Source organism: Rhyacophila brunnea, unplaced genomic scaffold (assembly GCF_057557595.1).
Source record: "Rhyacophila brunnea isolate RB1 unplaced genomic scaffold, BYU_Rbru_1.0 scaffold_23, whole genome shotgun sequence".
Taxonomy (NCBI): Eukaryota; Metazoa; Arthropoda; class Insecta; order Trichoptera; family Rhyacophilidae; genus Rhyacophila; species Rhyacophila brunnea.
In genome coordinates, this window is record NW_028232893.1 from 30797438 (window position 1) to 30818320 (window position 20883).

Below are 20883 nucleotides of genomic sequence, written 5' to 3' on the forward strand. Positions count from 1 at the left end.
GCAGAAATGTTAGTTTCTAAACATAAAAACAAACCTTATGGGTTAGGTACACAATGGTCCAAGCAAGGTGAATGCCCTTTGATACGTATTGAAACACTGATACTGTGTTGATAAACGGCAAACATTTGCCGGCCAACGCATATATCGATATATTCACAATGATAAACACCAAACCACCATTGAAACTGACTTGGACCATTGTGAAGGCCAGCATTAGATCTTGGCTTGTTTTTATGTTGCAAAAGACTACAACCACAACCACAATTGAGTATCTTATAGTAAGTATACTTATTTAATTCTAAATAAAAACTTACCATTAGAATAGAATTATTAGTGAAAACATCAAATTTTGAATGAATTGAACTTTGATTATGAAAAATATCATTTTTTATCATGATTATAATATTATTTTAATCCATGATAACAAGTATACCTACCTATTCTACCTACCTAACACGGATGGGTAAATAATTAGCAGTTATTGCATTTATGGATAAAACGGAACAGTTTTTATTTGAAATGTTTTGCGAAAAAGGAAATCTACAAAATAATGTTCCTATTTCAAAAAGTTTCTGTGGCAAAAAATCGAATTGACAAATTTTATTTATGTTGTCATTTACGTGCTATTTTGCAGTGTTGAGTTAAACTTACCACTAAATATCTGTACGTATTGAATTTTCCCATAACGGGAAGTCATGCCTGCTGTTTATGTGTTCTAAATTCTGCAAGGTTTCATTTTGAAGAAAAAGCACAGCACAAAAGTAAAAATAAACTGTCTCCGTTTAGGTTAGGTCGACGCACTGACACTGTTGACAGTTCAGCCCGAAAATCGAAATGTCAAATCATATCGACGCAGGAACCGGGATAAAACGCCAAGATCCTTAGTAAGTGCATACTAATATTGACTTTCCGGTTTTTATAAAATAATAACGGTCGTATCTAGAAAATAATTCAATCAACGGAGAGACAATATACACGTTTTCAATGTAAATAATCCACATGGACGTGACATGACTGTTAATTTTACGTAACTAGATTCCTAAAATAGTAAAAGTAACATTCTACATACCTTGCGTTGTCGAATTTCGCTCATTTTATATCCGTCACGGTGCGCGAACTAATGCTATTCAATTAAACTCGGCGGAATGAGAATTCCGCTGCCGAAACAAACTATGCTCGATAGTTGTCAATGCCAAACTAATGCTGCGTTCTTTCGAGAAATATTGTAATTATTTCCCGTTGTCATCGTAATTCGAGGACCTTGAACTGTCGTGGCGCGTTATCTTCTCTCTTTTGCTATTATTTCCGCAAACAATACTTCAAACATTGTCTTATTACCTACGCGCGTGATGTTTATTGCAATATTTTCACCTGTGCGAAAATTTCCTATGCACTCGATTATTTTCTCGATGAAATCAATACTAATTGAAATTTTCAAATCGCGATTCGTTTGTTTACAAATTCTTACTCTGCTGTGATTGGACCAATTGCGATTTCAATCATCATCATTCATCTAATTCTATTTTTTAAAATAAATATCAATAAAAGTTACCTACTAAACCCAATGATGTTGAAACATTTTCTTCTAAGTATTTAGTGATTACATTTTTATTTTCTTCAACTTCAGCAATTTTACCGTTAAAGTGAATCAGATTGTGTGTAGGTAACAAAAAATCGTCTAGCCCAGCGATTCTCAAACTTTTTGAAATTTCCTGCGTGGCGGTCCCTTTCAAAATTATTAAATGGCTCGCGGACCCCTTTAGTAAAAAAAGAAAATCTATATTATTTTAAAGAAATTCGGGGTGCCAAATACTTTGCACAAGGGTGCCACATACCTACAGCGCAGCACTGCTTATAGGCTGTTGTGAATAAAACAATTATGTACGTATTCAGAAAATATTACATGTTATGTAGTCATTAAATTTAAATATAAATTTTAAAGTGATGGATGCGTCTGCTTTGCCTGAACCAATTCTTCTATGTTTGGCTTTGTTTTGGCCAGTGCATCTCTCATGTCATTTGTCGCGTAAAATCCATTTCGAGATTTTGTCTTGATAGTAAGTGGGTAATGTAAGAAAAGCTGTCTCACACTCACAGGTGGTTGCGAATGAAATGCACTCTTAGAACCATCTTTGCAACATCAGGATAGGACTGTGCCATTTCAATCCAAAAATCACTACAACACGTTTCAAGAAAAACATGTTTTGCACCCCCATCATTTATCAAATCAAGGAACTGTTCCTGAATTAAACTGTCATCAAGAAATGTTACATGCTATAATTATGCGTTGGTTTTTTGCGGACCCCAGTTTGAGAACCGCTGGTCTAGCCTCAAACCATAAGACTAAGTACCCCGAACTACCAACTTTCAGCTGACAGTCAAGCAAAATAAATGTATATTTTTTTAAATAACTTGTCTAGGTTTTGGTTTGGTTTTTGGTCTTAAAACGCCTTAACCGGTTCTATACCTTCAACAAATTATCTCGCTCTATGAGACCGTGATCGACAGGCTGCACATACAAATTTCACGAGATTTATCTCGCCCAACTTTAAACTCAAATTACTAGCCACTGTCGATTGATTTGCATAATCTAAAAAATTAAACACAGTGACATCTGTTTGAATAATTATAAAGAAATACTAAGCGAGAAATTATCGGTATTAAGCAATTTTAATAAGAGCTTCACTCTACATTCAACGTGTATCGCTCAAAATCTACGGCCTATCGGATATTGCCATAGTAATATCGTGAGGCATGGAAAAGGTTAAAATATTATTTTATACAAAGAATTCAGTATAAATCTCACAGTGGCAAAGGGTGGATGTAGGCTGTTAAAATCCGACATAAATAGTGCACACTAAACTTTTTCGAACAAACGTATTTGTTTTCATTGAACTAAGACTACAATGTGTTTTGTACAACTGTTTGTTAGTTTTTAAAATTCAAATAAACCCTTCCTAATCCAACATATTATAATAGATAATAGTCAAAAAATATTCGTTTGTCTATAAAATATTTAAAATTATGCCATTAAGCCATACATCATTTTAGATATTTTATAGATAGAAGAATATTTTTATCGTTTATAAATAGTTTGGTTTAGGCAGGACTTAATGAATTTAAAAAACTAACCACATCATTTGTACCTAATAATATGAATTACTAATTCAACAAAAATAAATAAGTATAACTGAAAAAGTGTGCACTATTTTTGATCACCCATAGCATACCTAAACTATTATGGTTTGGTTTTGGCAAGGTTTAATTGGATTTTTAAAACTGACCAACACCATCTGCGGTATCTAGTCATACTTAAATGAAAACAAATATATATGACTGACAAAGTTTATGTCGTATCTTAACAGCCTACCTCCACCGGACCATAGCATAGCAAACTCCGCGCGGAGATGTAAAAATTTCAAGACCTAGTGATTTACGTAGGTATACACAAAGTCTCCCTCCACTCAAATCCCTTAGTGAAAGACTAACACAGGATCCAGCTAGGAAGGTGTATCGATACTTATATATGCAATTTAATTATGTTTGAAATGATTAGGCATGTTATGGGTATTCTATCTATTATCTAAAATCTATTTTTGAAAATCTTTACAGAGAAAGCATGGAAGTGAAGAACTGCCCATTGTCTGAAATATTGAAGCAGCTAGGAGTGGGCCGGAGACCTTTCAATGATGACTTCTTTGTCGACAGCAAAATTCTGGCGCCACTTCAACTCCGACTCGGGGTTTACGATATAGATGACGAGTCTCTCTGCCACCCATCGTAAGTTAAGAACAATAAATTATTTGTGACTCCGTTAATTTCTGTCATTAATTTCATCATGGAATGAGAGTATCTGCCTGATAACACAAGACTAAAATTAAACTTTTTGTTTCGTTCCACACTTTCGGGCACCAGTGGCGAAGGGTGTAGGTAGGCTGTCGAGATCCGACATAAATAGTGCACACTAAACTTTTTCAGACATACTTATCTGTTTTCATTGAACTAAAAATACAAATTGCAGATAGTGTTGGTTAACTTTTAAAATTCAATTAAACCTTAAAAATTTTCCCTTCACCCTGTACTATGCCGCTTCTTGTATTATTCGAAAACCGATACACTCAGTTCATAACATTAGCCAATCACAGCTTAGCTTTCAGATTGATTCAATACGCGATAAATGTCAAATCATTCAAAAGGAATATTTATGTATAGAATAAATCGTCACCGTTCAGGCAAAAGTCACCAATCCTAAAAACATAGTTTTGAGATATCGCAATTTGAAAGTTTGAAAATGCAGGAAAAATCAGATTTTAATGTTTTTAAAGTTTTATCTACATTAAATTATTTTCTCATGTCTTAATAATTTCTTTAAGGTAATTTTACTTTTTGATGCTAATTAAAACATCTGGACGGTTTTGAAGGAGGCAAGGTAGCTCAATTATGGTTTGGTGACTTTTGCTTGTTAATAATCTGAACAATGTTAGCCAAAAGAAGGATCAGTAAAACTCACCATCCATAGTATAGTGACTTTTGCTAGTATATTTATAACGAAGGATTTATTTTTTTTATATAGTCAATAATGTCTATTCACCTATAATGACTTTTGCTTGTTAAGATTTTATCAAAAGTCATCTAGTGAAAAACAAATAATTCGGATTTAAGCAAAATTTTACTAACTAATGTACCGTGGTGAGTTTTGCATCTTAAAGAACATAATTTTACGCTTCGGGTGACATACTCAACTCAAAACTGCCATTTTCAGGGTTGGTGACTTTTGCCTGAACGGTGACGAAATATTGTTTATGTGCCACTTGAGAACTAATCTTCTAAACCCGGTAGTGGCACAAGAGCATTTTGTACAGCTTCTCGGAGTTTATCACGTTACTGGCTGATAGATTGCAGGTGACTGACAGCAAGTCCTACAGAAATACAGAAACTGGCATACTAAACAATCTCTTAATCAACATTGGCTGTGCAATCTTAAACTAACCCTCCTGACCATTAGCACGTAATTTACTGACCACATAATCAATTCTAATGCCGTCTGAATATTTTCAGTGTTTCCATATCGTGCCACATTCCCGGATGCGTGACGCGATTCGGTTCAATAATGGAGTTTGATTCTCATTACAATGCAGGTAACTATTATTAAACTTGAAGAATATTTACAAAAACCGAAAAGTCCACAATATAATATAGTCAAAATCTATTGAAAAATACTTTATACATTTATCCTATTATCATGTATATAACTTTCAAAATCCGGTCATACAATTGTGTGGATCAGAACCAGACGTCAAAGACAAGTCTGACATTCGTGAAATGCTGGAAGAAACAGATGAAGATTTTTCAACATTAACAGTGAATCAGAGAAGATATTGAGTTTTTTTTTCAATGAATCTCTAACTTAAACACTAATTATCTCAGAACTGAATAATTGAAGACCCGAGAATGAGAACAGGATATAAACCAAAAAGTCTAAAAACGGTTTTTCGGTAATTTCATATTAAAAAAAAAAACCTATATCGATGAGTTTGAGAACGAGATATAACGAACTCCTACTTTTGCCACAAGATGGCAGTAGTGGTATCAAATTCAGCTAAAAGCTAACTTCACTTAGAATGAGAAAGATATATAAACCATTTATATCTCGTTTTCATTCTAATTCGAACGTCAGTTATATTTCTGTAAGCTGTCAATTCAAGTGTCTTCTTAATATTATGTCCAGTGAAAGTGAAGATATTATGTTCAAGAATATGGAAGATAGTGACTCTGAGTACATCTTAGAAAGTGAGGAAGAAGAAATTAGTACTCCTCGTCGTCGTAGGAAGACTAAAAAACAACCGGCAAAAATGTTGAAGATGTTGATCCTCAAAATGAATAAAAAATATTTTTGATTCTCATATTTTGTAACATTTTTACTTATAAGTGATAAAAAACATTTATGAAAATAAATAAGCCAAAAAACGGAATTAATATTCATTTACTTAGTATTTAAAAATAAAATAATAAAATTAATATTGAAAACAGGATAAGAACCAAACACAATTTAATTGATAAAAAAATATGTATCTGCAAATATTTAATTATTTTTGTTATAAAATGTTCAAAACTACTTTAACTATCACGTTACATTCACTTTTTGAATGATATGGATCACACATATTTTACAATGTTTTTCTTAGGTCGTATTCTTATTTGTCCATTACAAATCTTGTTTTACTTTTTAACTAACTTCCCGACTAGCTAGACATTTGAAACTTTTAGAATATATCAGAACACGATGCTAATGCATGTTTTTAATACTTTTAGCCATCTTTAAGTAGAATTGAATTAATTTTTAGTTAATTCTGTTTTGTATGAAAAGTTATTTCGATACCATTATTGGTTGCTACGGGGTCCTAGAAACTAAATTATTATAAATAATATATACGTGCGTTACTATGGAAATCAATATGGAATGACATTTCATTATTCAGTATTTCTATCAAGTACAATTTTTTTTGATCGTTTAAGCTAGTCAAGTCAAGTTTATATGATTCAACAGAAAATTTAAAAACATTGTATATAAAAAGTTCTTTTGATCTTGTAATTATTTTAAATCAGTTTATTGGCTCTCCTGTAAAATTCACTATTTGGTCTTTGTATAGTTTTCATTCTCATGCCTTCAATTGTGGGTTGAACAAATCTGGTTCTGTGGGTCTATTCTATACTTATCGAACACTAAATTGATAAATAGTATCAAACTTAGGGTAGGTTTGTATCAAAATATTAGCACTTATTGTAACAATTACACGAAGCCGGTTTTTATTGTTGCAATAAGTGCGATATTTTAACAGCAGCAAGATAGGTGCTGTTAAAATATAGCACTTATTGCAACAATAAAAACCGGCTTCGTGTAATTGTTACAATAAGTGCTAATATTTTGATACAAACCTACCCTAAGTTTGATAATATTTTTCACTTTATCACTTTAGCGGTCGATAAGCATAGAATAGACCCACTGGTCCACACAATTATAATATTGAAATGTCATTCTTGAACATTTGATTCAGACATCCAAATGCGCTCCATCCCAGCTTTGATCTCTGGATCTTTGATTTTGACATACAAAATTATAAATTATTTCAAAGCTAATTTTCAGTTTGTCTTCATCACACTTGATATAAATATCAGGCATGGCGAACAGACCAGATTGCAAAGCAATTTATGGTTGATAGGCCCCCTCGTCATTAATGTAAACTCTTTTGTGATTTTACTTTCAGCGCATCGCTACCTCTGCTGTGAATGCAGGAAGCACCTCCCGAGCGCTCACTTGCTGGACTTACATTGCGCCGAGTCGCATGACTCCTTCTTCGCTGTGCTAGCCGAAAGAGGACCCTCCGTAAGTTCAACATCTTCCATTTACCAGTCCCAATTCTCATCCGTGTCCGGAAACTTGTACGTGTGCAGTTCGCCGTATTACACTTCACCGTGAAATGTTGTATCGGAAATATATGGCCGTATATTAAAGACTGTCCAACCTCTTTGGGTCGTATAGTACTGACATAAAATTCTTATCTGAATAAAACACTGTTTTTGTCGGTTTACACTTTACAGGAAGCCAGCAGCAAAAAAATTTTGAAAACAGCCGATATACTGGATTATTTGTTAGGTTAGGTTAGTTTTTCATTCTTGAATTCATGAATTTTGCAAAAATCAGCTATGAAAATTGATTTAATGTTCATATTGAATCTAATAAAATTGGAGACCGTATAGTATACAGTCATCTCTTTCCGATAGAAAGCTCACGGCGAACTGTGCCACGGTGAAATGTTTTACGTACAATTTACATGTAACCATTCTCATGTCCCGAAGCACTTTACAGCACCATGCGGTATATACACACGTTTTTATTCATGTTATGTCACTTTATAAATGGACTAAACCGACGAATGATTGACGTGCTGAGGATTCAACTAATACAAGTGCAACGGTAACCAACTAGAGTAAAGCGAATTCGTTATTCATTACATATGCGATTGTAAATTCTATAAATGATCAAATGATCCGTTCATACTAATCCAAGACAAAAAATGATATGTCATTATTAATGTTTTTAGTGTTTGAAGGAAAATAAGTCACGCCAAAATATTCATATTAAGCCGCATTTAGACCAACCGAGCGAATGTTTGTTCTTCCCCCACTCTGGCGAAATTCTTATGCTCGCTCAACAAAAAGCGTTTATGTCAAGAGAATTTTGCTGGAGATGGGGAAGAACAAACATTTGCTCGCGTGGTCTAACTGCGGCTTTACATACGTTGCCACGGGATAAAATCCAGTTGTTACAGTGTTACATGTTTGAGTCCTATTTCAAGTAGATATGTCATAACGTGAAAACTGCTTGTTACACATTTTCGATCATATGACACTTGCACTAGTTTAATCCTCAGCACCTTAATTGAGCCGTCTATTTTCAAAAATGAGTTAATAACAAAATATTTCGTGACGTCACATTTTCTACGTAGCCTGGTCAAGTCACAATACATTTATGTAATTTTCTCAAACTCCACTCCACTCATGTTTCACTATACTTCTGTCAGTGGTGAAGGATGGAGGTAGGCAATGGAGATTCAACATAAATAGTGCACACTAAAGTCAGCCATACTTATTTGTTTATCTTAGAATACAATTTGCAAATAGTTTTTTAAAATTCCATTAAACCCTGCATAACCAAATCATGATACACAAAAAATACTCTTCTATCTATAAAATATGTGAAATTATTTACGATTTAATTTCATATTTTAGATGTTTTATAGACTGAAGGATATTTTTCTCTAATATCTATTATGGTTTGCTTTAGACGTTGTCCAGATGTTGCGTGTCTCACTACACTTTACGTGCGAATACCAAAAATGTGCTGCGCCCAAATGATGCGTTTCATTTGACAGTGTACAAGCTAGGTGACGTAATGCATTTTTTAATGGGCATGAAAAAGCGCGAGTGCAAGAAGAAAGCCCGACAACTCAATTGTGATACACGGTTCCTTTGAGATTTTATATGTCACGATAACTTGCAAGATGTATTCTCGGCAGTGCACACGCTAGGTGACTAAATAATCTCGACTCGATCGAGAGGCGGACATAATTCATTTTGGAATGGCTTTAAACGTCGCATTGTCGAAAGTCTCGCGATCACTAGCGCTTGTCGTGCGAGAGATAACACCGTGCGAGATGTGAACGGCTCAATTAGGTCACTTGTACCTAGAGAATGCGTGAGTCAAATCGCGGTTTAATTGAATTTTAAAAAGTATCTTATACCATCTGCAATTTATATTCTTCATTCAATGAAAACAAATATGTATGACTGACAATGTTTAGTGTGCACTATTTATGTCGAATCTCCACAGTCTACCTACACCTTTCGCCACTGACTACTGTCAATGGGCATCAAAGCCTTTTACAGTATTAAAAAAAATTATATTATCACATTTAACAACGAAACATATGATGTTATAATCAATACTGTGTCATCTCTATATGATTTTGTAGTGACTAATTATCATTGAATACAATATACATTTTTTTTAAATACCCATGCTAATAATAGATTATCACCTGTGCAAACAATATAATATGTATACTAAAACGACATTGGATATTTTATTTCAATTGACAATAATTTCGCTGGTGGAATGATTCTGGCTGATCTTCTTGTTCTTAATCTTGCGTGACAGGCCATTTATGTCCAAGGCCGACTGCATAAACGTCCACCAAAAATCTCTATCCCAAGCTCTGTCTTTCTTGTCTTGCAGTGCCACGTTCGAGACGTATAAGAATTGTAAAGGGTACCGACGATACATCAGTGATGTCGAATCTATGGCACACGAATGTTTCGTTTTGAAAAGAAAAACAAATTACCTATAATAATTAAAAAAATATTTTCTTTATAAAAAAACTTTCCAACTCTCTCGCTCAAACGGAAATGACGAAATTCATGCATAAATGAGAGATCGAATTGTATAAAATATCGCAAGCAAATACTCTTCAACAACAATTATTACGTTTAATGTAAATGTATAATTGCATAGCTCGGTCCTTAGGATCACGCAATTAAAAATTTAAATATTCAATCATCAAACATAATAACTGCTTGTTATTTTGCCTCAAACATAATCGCGAAAAATGAAAACCGTTCAGTGATTGAGAATATAATATGAAAGATATGCCTTCGACTAGAAACACGGTGTAAGATAGAATCTCAAGAACTCAATTGTAATTTTTAAACTTATTTAAGGCGTGCATTTTTGAAGCAAGTATTAATATACAATTTTGAACTACAATATACAAGTTTGAACTGTCAGAATTTTAAATGAATGGTAAGTATTTATTTCAAAGTATCGGTATAAGCCCGCCAGTTTTAATGTTGAATGTAAAATATTGGTACAGCAAGAAATAATATTCAAAAATCAGTAGTAAAAATAAATAATCATTATTTAAATGGCATGGGCCAATAGATAAAATCAATATCCATTATTATTTTGATCGTATGAAAAGTAAAAAACATTCAATGGGGCGCACGGCATTTTAGGGTTACCATTATCGCATATAAAGTATATTAGTCTATGCATTCGTGAATATCGGTAAGAACAAACTATTTATGATTATATTATTATTAAAAGAAGATCAAATAAGAAGTCGCAGAGGTGCAGAAAAAAGAGCTAGATGGACATTTCACAAAATAAATGCGAATAACCTCAAAGATTAAATTAATAATTGATCAAAAATATAGGTTCTCTAAGTAGGTACGAGGGTGGGTCAATAAGTCCTTAGAAAAGCCGACAGGTGGCGCGACTAGTACTGTAAGCGGTTTGTTTTCATGCAGCGGCACTACCGATTCAGTATGCTACGAAGTTTCAATCAGATTGGTCGGGTTGTTGTGTGTTTCTCGTACATTTAAAAAAAAATTTGCTTGTGGAAAATGGAAAAATGGAAAATGGAGAAAATTGAGTTTAGAGCTGTTATTAAACATTTTAATATAAAAGGGTTAACAGCAAAGGAAATAAAAAATTAGTTGGATTTAGTTCACGGCATATCTGCTCCTTCACTTGCAACTATTTATAACTGGTTAAATGAATTTAAACGTGGTCGTACATCAACAAAGGATGAACCACGCTCAGGACGTCCTGTAGAGGTGACTACACCAGAAATGATCAATAAAATCCACGATATGGTGTTAAGTGACCGAATATTAAAGTTGAGTGAGATAATTGAGGTTACAGGGATCTCAAAAGGTAGCGTCATTTCTATTTTACATGACAAATTGGGCGTGAAAAAAATGTCTGCAAGATGGGTGCCGCATTTGCTCACAGTCGACAATAAACGCAATAGGGTGGTGGCCTCTAAAGCCCTGTTGTCGCTCATGCAACGCAATCCGGATGAATTTTTTCGTCGCTTTGTGACTGTAGATGAAACATGGATACACCACTATACTCCCGAGACGAAAGAACAGTCAAAGCAGTGGATTGCGAAAGGCGAACCATGTCCAAAGAAGGCGAAAACCGTAAAATCAGCTGGTAAGGTTATGGCTACTGTATTTTGGGATGCACGTGGAATTATTTTCGTTGACTATTTGGAAAAAGGAAAAACAATAACAGGGGATTATTATGCATCTTTATTGGACCAGCTAAAAAACAAAATTGAAGAAAAACGGCCTTATTTAAACAGGAAAAAAATCCTCTTTCATCAGGACAATGCCCGTGTTCACACATGTTTACGAGCAATGGCTAAAATTGAAGAATTGAAGATCGAATTGGTCGACCACCCACCGTATTCGCCAGATTTAGCCCCCAGTGACTTTTTGCTTTTCCCAAACTTAAAAAAATGGCTAAGTGGACAACGTTTTTTTTCAAATGAAGAAGTCATCGATCGGACAAATGCTTATTTTGAGGACCTTCCGAAAACTTATTTTTCTGACGGTTTAAAAAAAATTGAGAAACGTCTAACGAAGTGTATTGAGCTCCAAGGAGATTATGTTGAGAAATAAAAAAAAAATACAAAAATAAAAACTGTTTTAATGCTTTTTTCTAAGGAATTATTGACCCACCCTCGTACTACAAATATTACAGAAATCATTTTTTTAAACTAAGTACATTTTTATTACCTATTATTGTCTAATTTTATAAAAAAAAAATGAATCTCAGTTTGGGTACAACAATAATTAATAGTATGATATTAAATTTATCTCAATTAAAATAGTATGCTAAATGAATTAGTTAGGGTTCGTGGATTTTTTATATTTTACATGTTTTTTTACTCATCACTACAAAAAAGGTTTTTTTCAACGTCTTTTAAAATTACTAATTTAAGTAATTATCTTAATTATTTATATAATCTTTCATTATTATTATCCTAAGAGATTTTGGAAAATACACCAACGGCTCATTTAAGCGACATTTTATTGTTATTTTTACATCTTCACTTCAAAATGTGCGCTACCGATTCATCTACCGTTTGAATTGACCACAATTCACAAATTTTCAATGATTTTACAGGTACGTGACGTTTATATCCGATATTTTCTTACACACCGTATACGATCGCCATATTTACTGTCCACGCCTGTCAGAATGACGTCTTTGTCGCTTAAGACCTTCTAATCCTTTATTTGACAAACGAATTCGATTATTTTTATTCAAATATCGTAATGTAGGCATTGGCGCACTTTTTTCCGGTGAAAAAACCATAATTTTGGTACAATTTAATGCGTATAATATCTTTTGACAGCGGGGTACGCCACTGACGGCCATTTCATAGATAATGTGATATTCCAAATTTGATTTTTTTAAAATACTTTGTGGCTGTTCACCCACTATTTTTGTTATTGAATAATTACCTAGGCTACTAATTTCCATACTAAAAAAGTTGCCATTGCAAACAATGAAAGAAATTAATACGAATTGTTATAGTTATCAAAATGTGTGATATTGTATATTATCTACCTATTTTTTTCGTCCCTATCATCATCAATCTTGACCTATACACTGCTGGATGAAGGCCTCCTCAGCCTTATTCTACTCCTTACTTACACATGAATTGTTATATTTATCAAAATCAGTGATATAATATTATTATCTACCTATCTATATATAATGCCATTATTATTACGAGTCTCAATAAATCCACTGCTGGATGAAGGCCTCTCTACGTTGATTGTATTCTTGACAGTATTGAATTTCTAATGTTATTTATCTACATATTCATATCGTCATCATAATCATCATCATCATCAACAACTAGGATCAATCCACTACTGGATGAAGGGTTCCGCAACCTGATTCTACTACTATCGGTTTAACGAATTTGCGATATTATACCTATTTCTATCATTCTTATATCATCGACCTGAACCAATCCACTGCTGGATAATGGCCTCCCTAGCCCGGTTCTACTCCTTTCTGTCATATGAATTGCTGTATTTATCAAAATCGGTGATATTATATTTAAAAACATATTCATATCGTCATCATCATCATCAACCAGGATCCATCCACTGCTTAATAAAGACCTCCCTAGCCTTATTCTACTCCTTTTGTCATATGAATGTATGTATTTATCAAAATCTGTGATATTATATGTATCTACACATTCATATCGTCATCATCATCATCATCATTATCATATACCTGAACCAATCCACTGCTTAATAAAGACCCCCTTAGCCTAATTCTCCTCCTTTCTGTCATATGAATTTCTGTATTTATCAAAATCGGTGATATTATATTTATCTACATATTCATATCGTCATCATCATCATCATCATCGACCTGAACCAATCCACTGCTTAATAAAGACCTCCCTAGCCAGATTCTACTCCTTTCTGTCATATGAATTTCTGTATTTATCAAAATCGGTGATATTATATTTATTTAAATATTCATATCTTCATCATCATCATCAACCAGGATCCATCCACTGCTTAATAAAGACCTCCCTAGCTTGATTCTACTCCTTTTGTCATATGAATGTATGTATTTATCAAAATCTGTGATATTATATGTATCTACACATTCATATCGTCATCATCATCATCAACATTATCATATACCTGAACCAATCCACTGCTTAATAAAGACCCCCTTAGCCTAATTCTCCTCCTTTCTGCCATATGAATTTCTGTATTTATCAAAATCGGTGATATTATATTTATCTACATATTCATATCGTCATCATCATCATCATCATCGACCTGAACCAATCCACTGCTTAATAAAGACCTCCCTAGCCAGATTCTACTCCTTTCTGTCATATGAATTGCTGTATTTATCAAAATCGGTGATATTATATTTAAAAACATATTCATATCGTCATCATCATCATCAACAAGGATCCATCCACTGCTTAATAAAGACCTCCCTAGCCTGATTCTACTCCTTTTGTCATATGAATGTATGTATTTATCAAAATCTATGATATTATATGTATCTACACATTCATATCGTCATCATCATCATCATCATTATCATATACCTGAACCAATCCACTGCCTAATAAAGACCCCCTTAGCCTAATTCTCCTCCTTTCTGTCATATGAATTTCTGTATTTATCAAAATCGGTGATATTATATTTATCTACATATTCATATCATCATCATCATCATCGACCTGAACCAATCCACTGCTTAATAAAGACCTCCCTAGCCAGATTCTACTCCTTTCTGTCATATGAATTTCTGTATTTATCAAAATCGGTGATATTATATTTATTTAAATATTCATATCTTCATCATCATCATCAACCAGGATCCATCCACTGCTTAATAAAGACCTCCCTAGCCTGATTCTACTCCTTTTGTCATATGAATGTATGTATTTATCAAAATCTGTGATATTATATGTATCTACACATTCATATCGTCATCATCATCATCATCATTATCATATACCTGAACCAATCCACTGCTTAATAAAGACCCCCTTAGCCTAATTCTCCTCCTTTCTGTCATATGAATTTCTGTATTTATCAAAATCGGTGATATTATATTTATCTACATATTCATATCGTCATCATCATCATCATCATCGACCTGCACCAATCCACTGCTTAATAAAGACCTCCCTAGCCAGATTCTACTCCTTTCTGTCATATGAATTTCTGTATTTATCAAAATCGGTGATATTATATTTATTTAAATATTCATATCTTCATCATCATCATCAACCAGGATCCATCCACTGCTTAATAAAGACCTCCTTAGCTTGATTCTACTCCTTTTGTCATATGAATGTATGTATTTATCAAAATCTGTGATATTATATGTATCTACACATTCATATCGTCATCATCATCATTATCATATACCTGAACCAATCCACTGCTTAATAAAGACCCCCTTAGCCTAATTCTCCTCCTTTCTGTCATATGAATTTCTGTATTTATCAAAATCGGTGATATTATATTTATCTACATATTCATATCGTCATCATCATCATCATCATCGACCTGAACCAATCCACTGCTTAATAAAGACCTCCCTAGCCAGATTCTACTCCTTTCTGTCATATGGATTTCTGTATTTATCAAAATCGGTGATATTATATTTATTTACATATTCATATCGTCATCATCATCATCATTGACCTGAACCAATCCACTACTTAAAGACCTCCTTAGCCTGATTCTACTCCTTTCTGTCATATGCATTGCTGTATTTATCAAAATCGGTGATATTATATTTATCTACATATTCATATGGTCATTATCATTATTATCATCATTGACCTGAACCAATCCACTGCTTAATAAAGACCTCCCTAGCCAGATTCTACTCCTTTCTGTCATATGAATTGCTGTATTTATCAAAATTGGTGATATTATATTTATCTACATATTCATATCGTCATCATCATCATCATCGACCTAAACCAATCCACTGCTTAATAAAGACCTCCCTAGCTTGATTCTACTCCTTTCTGTCATATGAATTGCTGTATTTATCAAAATCGGTGATATTATATTTATTTACATATTCATATCGTCATTATCATCATTATCATCATCATCATCATCGACCTGAAACAATCCACTGCTTAATAAAGACCTCGCTAGCCTGATTCTACTCTTTTCTGTCATATGAATTTCTGTATTTATCAAAATCGGTGATATTATATTTATTTACATATTCATATCATCATCATCATCGACCTAAACCAATCCACTACTTAAAGACCTCCTTAGCCTGATTCTACTCCTTTCTGTGATATGAATTTCTGTATTTATCAAAATCGGTGATATTACATTTATCTACATATTCATATTGTCATCATCATCAACCAGGATCAATTCACTGCTGGATGAAGAGTTCCGCAACCTGATTCTACTACTATATTATACCTATTTCTATCGTCCTTATCATCATTGACCTGAACCCATCTATTGCTGGATAAAGGCCTCCCATGCCTGATTCTACTCCTTTCTGTCATTTGAATTGCTGTATTTATCAAAATCGGTGATAATATATTATATCTATTTATATTTCCATTATCATTATGAACCTGAATCAATCCACCGGTGGATGAAGGCCTCTCTAAGTTGTTTGAATTTCTGTCGGTTATATGAATTACTATATTTATCAAAATTGCTGATATTATATTTTCCCATTCATAATATCGTCATTATCATCATCAACCAAGATTAATCCACTGCTGGATGAAGGTTATCCCAACCAAATTCTACTCTTCTTGGTCATATAAACTGCAATATTTTTTTAAATTTGTGATTTTATATACCTACTCATTTATATCGTCATTATCGTCATCAACCTGTATCAATCCACTGCTGGATGAAGGCCTTTTTAAGCTGATTCCACATCTTTAGGTCTTATAAATTCCTATTCTTATCAGATATAATATGTATTACTTCATTATTTATCAACATTTGTCTCGATATGAATGTCCCGCACCGGGAAACTATATTGTTTAAGGTTAATTTTTAAAACAAAATATGATTTTTAAAATATTATTCTGTGGCTCCAAGCATTTATTTTTTATAGACAATGAAACAAAATAATGTTTAAATTTATTTTTTATGCTGCTAACCTTTTTCTATTATGTAAATGGGACCCGAAAGAGATTAATATTCGCATTATATTGGATCGCTATTTATGATAATCACGATTGAGATGTATAACTATTTATCATATTTAAATGCACATACCTACACATATATTGTATTAAAATTAAAATGACAGTGGTAGCAATCGGCGATTGCCAGCTGTTTTGCTAGGCTTAGCAGCCTGAAATGGTGTCAGATGATATTGAGAAGGCCAGACTCCAGAATAGACTACGCACATGACTCCAAATTTGTATTTGCAGTGACGACATGCATATCGTAAAACTGACAAATCAGATAAATTTTCAATTGTCTGACGTGAATGAAAATCCATCCCGAAGGGAAAACTATGGCGCCGTCTATACACACTTTACAATTATTATATTAAAATCCAATACCAAGTCACTATGATGAAAAGCTGTCTGCAAGACCTAGCGAGACAGACTGGCGAGAGCCAGCTGGCTCAGCTAGTATGTATATTATTATTTTTACTATTAGTGTAAATGCCGAATCAGATAATAATTTAATATTGTTAATTTATTACTTTATTACAGTATGTAATGTAAACAAGACCGTGAAACGTATTGCCATTGGCGAGCCTTAAGTCCGAGGACAATTAATAAGTCGTCCGATTTGTCTATGCTCTGATACTGATCAATGAACGAATAAAAAAATCGAGCTGTCAAAAGTCAAAAGTTGGGATTATCGGAATGTTTTCCGATAATCCTAAAATGTTATGATATTTATATGTAGACTTGCATAAAATAATATAACAGTAAAAACAACACAAATTTTATGTTTTCTTTTATGAATTTCATAAACGTTTTTAGTAATAGGTTGTACGTAATTGAAGGAAAAGATTTTTATGTTATCGTTTGACTGGGTGTGTATTCTAGATTATCATTTTCAATCATTCACATTGATCGACATCGGTCGTCTTTAGTAATAGGTTGTATGTAATTGATATATCATTGAAGAAAACGTTTTATTCTGTCATATGTTTGTTACCATTGATTATTATTGTGAATTTTTGAACACAAGCAATACATTTATTGTAAACAACTGAAGTCTGTCTTATTATTGAATTCTGATACTGAAAATAATATGTAATAAGCACTATACAAGTCTGAAGTATGTCTTGTTATTATTGCAAAGTTGAAAATGTATATAATAGACACTACAATTTATTTAACTCCGCAATGAAGTAGAGATTAAGGGTTTGAATCTCATAAGGTAAGGTTACATATATCTTTGAAGTGCGCTTAGATCAAGAGTGTATGCCTAACAGCTACCTACAACTGATGGTTTGGAAGGTGCTGTTAAGTTAAGTTACAGCTGATAGTTAAAATGAAATAGTATCTTAAAGGCACTAGAAGCTTGCTCAGGAGACTCGCATTGCATCATTAAGCTATTTTATAGATACACAAATGCTGCTACACTAAATGGGCGTAAGGGATGAAATAATAGAGAAATATCATTCTAATAGTACAGTCTGTTCTGGAGAGCCAGATAGAAAGAACAATACTATCCTACTAAATTTAACATAATAAGGAAGCTACTAAATAAGTTATTTCTGTAAAAGAAAAAATCTGTCCAAAATAGATTTTATACTGACAAATTGATATTTACACTTACCATTAATTATTTAAATAATTCCCGAAAATTATTTAAATAATTCCCTATCATAATTTAAATACTTCCATTGTTATATTATAATACTTACCAATAATCATTTTTTACTTGCTGTTCATATTAAATAGTTCCCACCTTTTTAATAAAATACTTGCTCGATTTTTTATTAAAATACTTGCTGTTAATGCATATATATACTTACCCAATAATTTGAAGCCCTTATTTAATAGAATTCTTGTTTTCATTTTTTTTTCGCCATAAAAAACTGCTTGGCACGTCAGACAGTCGAAAAATATTATTTGGGAAATTTTGGCACGCGTACGTAAAAAGGTTCGCCAACCCTGATATATAGTGTTCAGCAGAAGTGGGAAATTGACTTGGATTCTAGATGGATGTTTTTTTCAGTGGAGAGGCAAGATGAAACACTCACAGCACCCATGTATTTTTTAGTTTTTTGTGACGTCATTACTGCTGACAGTACCTATAATCGTGGCCATAACAAGACAATGCACGTGCAAACACATATTGCGCAGTTGCAAGATCGCATGCATGGATCAAAAAAGTTCAGCAACTTTTTTATTTTCATACGATATTTGGAACTTGTGCGATATCTAGAACGATTGTATCAGAGCATTTTATGATATATTTTCTTTAATAAAGAATCTAAAGCGCGAATTATATTGAAGTGCATGTCGCATACTATCACATGACGTCACAGTAAGCTGCCGTTATGGGAAAAAGGTGTATAATGTCGTTTTTATTGGTCTTTAAAATGTTATCAGACTGATGCTCCTATCCCGTAGCACATTTTGAACCTTTAAACGAACATTGTCAGTTAGCAAAATCTGCCGAAATCACAAGACCAACAATGAGGTCACCTCACGTTGTACTGCACTGCATCGACACCTGCATGACTCAATGACCGTTTTTTATCATTTTCTACATGCCTACACATTTTCGAATCATGTCAAAATCACGTGTTTTTTGTTTTTAGCGATTGGCACTATGTATTTTCTATAAAAATGTTATCTATTATCTATGGTCTGCGGGTTGGGTTCTGTTCAAAAAATTATTGAATTTACAGACTCGTTACTAGGTTACTCCATCATTGAATTTACTCAAAATATTCTGCAAAATGACGAAACCATTTAAAATACTAAAGACTAAATTTGTCACCGTGACAGCGTGATAATACGCTATATGCATCTCAATATAATCACAACTTTACATTCTTAATTATTGTGTTTATTCAATATTGAATAAAAAATAATAATTCCAATATTCCCATTTTTTTTTTGCTTATATTTATCACAATTTAAGGTTTCAATTATCTTTTGAATGCCCCTCATATAATCATCGAATAAGAAAACCAGTCAGGTGGTGTTAACACAATAATTACTGAATAACGTGACAGTATATCATTTGATTTTCCAGTTTGCGTGTTACGTGGAAGAATGCAAGACGAAGTTCAACAATCCTGAAGAGAGACGGGCGCACTGCATCGCTCATCACAAATTCCCCGTCGATTTCCGCTATGACAACATCAAAAAAAAGAAGAAGAATGCGAAACTCAAACACCACAAAAATCAGCATCAAAAACAAACAAATACCAGTGAAGAAATGTTAATTGATGCTCCGTTGAATCAAGTTATCGACGGTTCTCCTAAAAGGGAGGTGAAACAACCGGTTTTGAAGAATTTCTCATTCGGTCACTCGAAGACTAAAGGTTTTAGTAGTAAGGGAAGTGTTTACACCGGTAAAAGATTCACCAATGATTGCAATATGAAGGATGAAGAGAAAGATGGCTCCGGCGACGCCAGACCTAGCAGACTGGAATCTGAAGATATGCTCGTCGAACTTAAGGATTGTTTACCGGATTGCTGATGGTTAATAGCTGCGAAAGGCTGATTTAATAATGTCAAGTTGATTACATTGCATTCCAATCTCAACCGTTAGCCGTACGGTCAAGTACTTTCTAAAATTGTTCTAAGGTATATTTTGTTTAATTTTCGAATAAAATTTACAGAAAATATAATTGGATTATTTTTCAACACGTTACCCCATATTGATATATTATAAAAGTTGCAAATAACTAGACACCAGTGGCGAAGGGTGGAGGTAGGCTGTTAAGATCCGCCATAAATAGTGCACATTTAGCTT

General features: G+C 33.2%; 2 protein-coding genes across 4 annotated transcripts in view; one reads left to right on the top strand and one right to left on the bottom strand.

The window, feature by feature from the left end:
- The window catches only part of NTPase (ectonucleoside triphosphate diphosphohydrolase NTPase), a 38398-nt gene extending 30452 nt beyond the window's left edge, over positions 1-7946 (bottom strand). The window contains exon 1 of one of the 3 annotated variants that reach the window (XM_085950162.1): positions 7826-7946. Coding sequence is in view for 2 of the 3 variants with exons in the window: in XM_085950160.1 (XP_085806286.1) it covers positions 652-684 (33 nt within the window). In the remaining variant the exon portion in view is untranslated. Of the gene's footprint in view, positions 1-651; positions 820-1069; positions 1472-7825 lie in introns of those variants that run through there. The other 2 variants (XM_085950161.1, XM_085950160.1) reach the window with 2 other exon arrangements.
- Positions 806-20758, top strand: l(2)k10201 (zinc finger protein 511 lethal (2) k10201). Its single transcript, XM_085950163.1, has 5 exons — positions 806-884; positions 3613-3780; positions 5059-5138; positions 7266-7384; positions 20158-20758. The coding sequence occupies exons 2-5, from the start codon at positions 3620-3622 to the stop codon at positions 20605-20607; spliced, it is 810 nt and encodes a 269-aa protein (XP_085806289.1). The 5' UTR covers positions 806-884; positions 3613-3619; the 3' UTR covers positions 20608-20758.
- Positions 20759-20883: the final 125 nt, after the last annotated feature.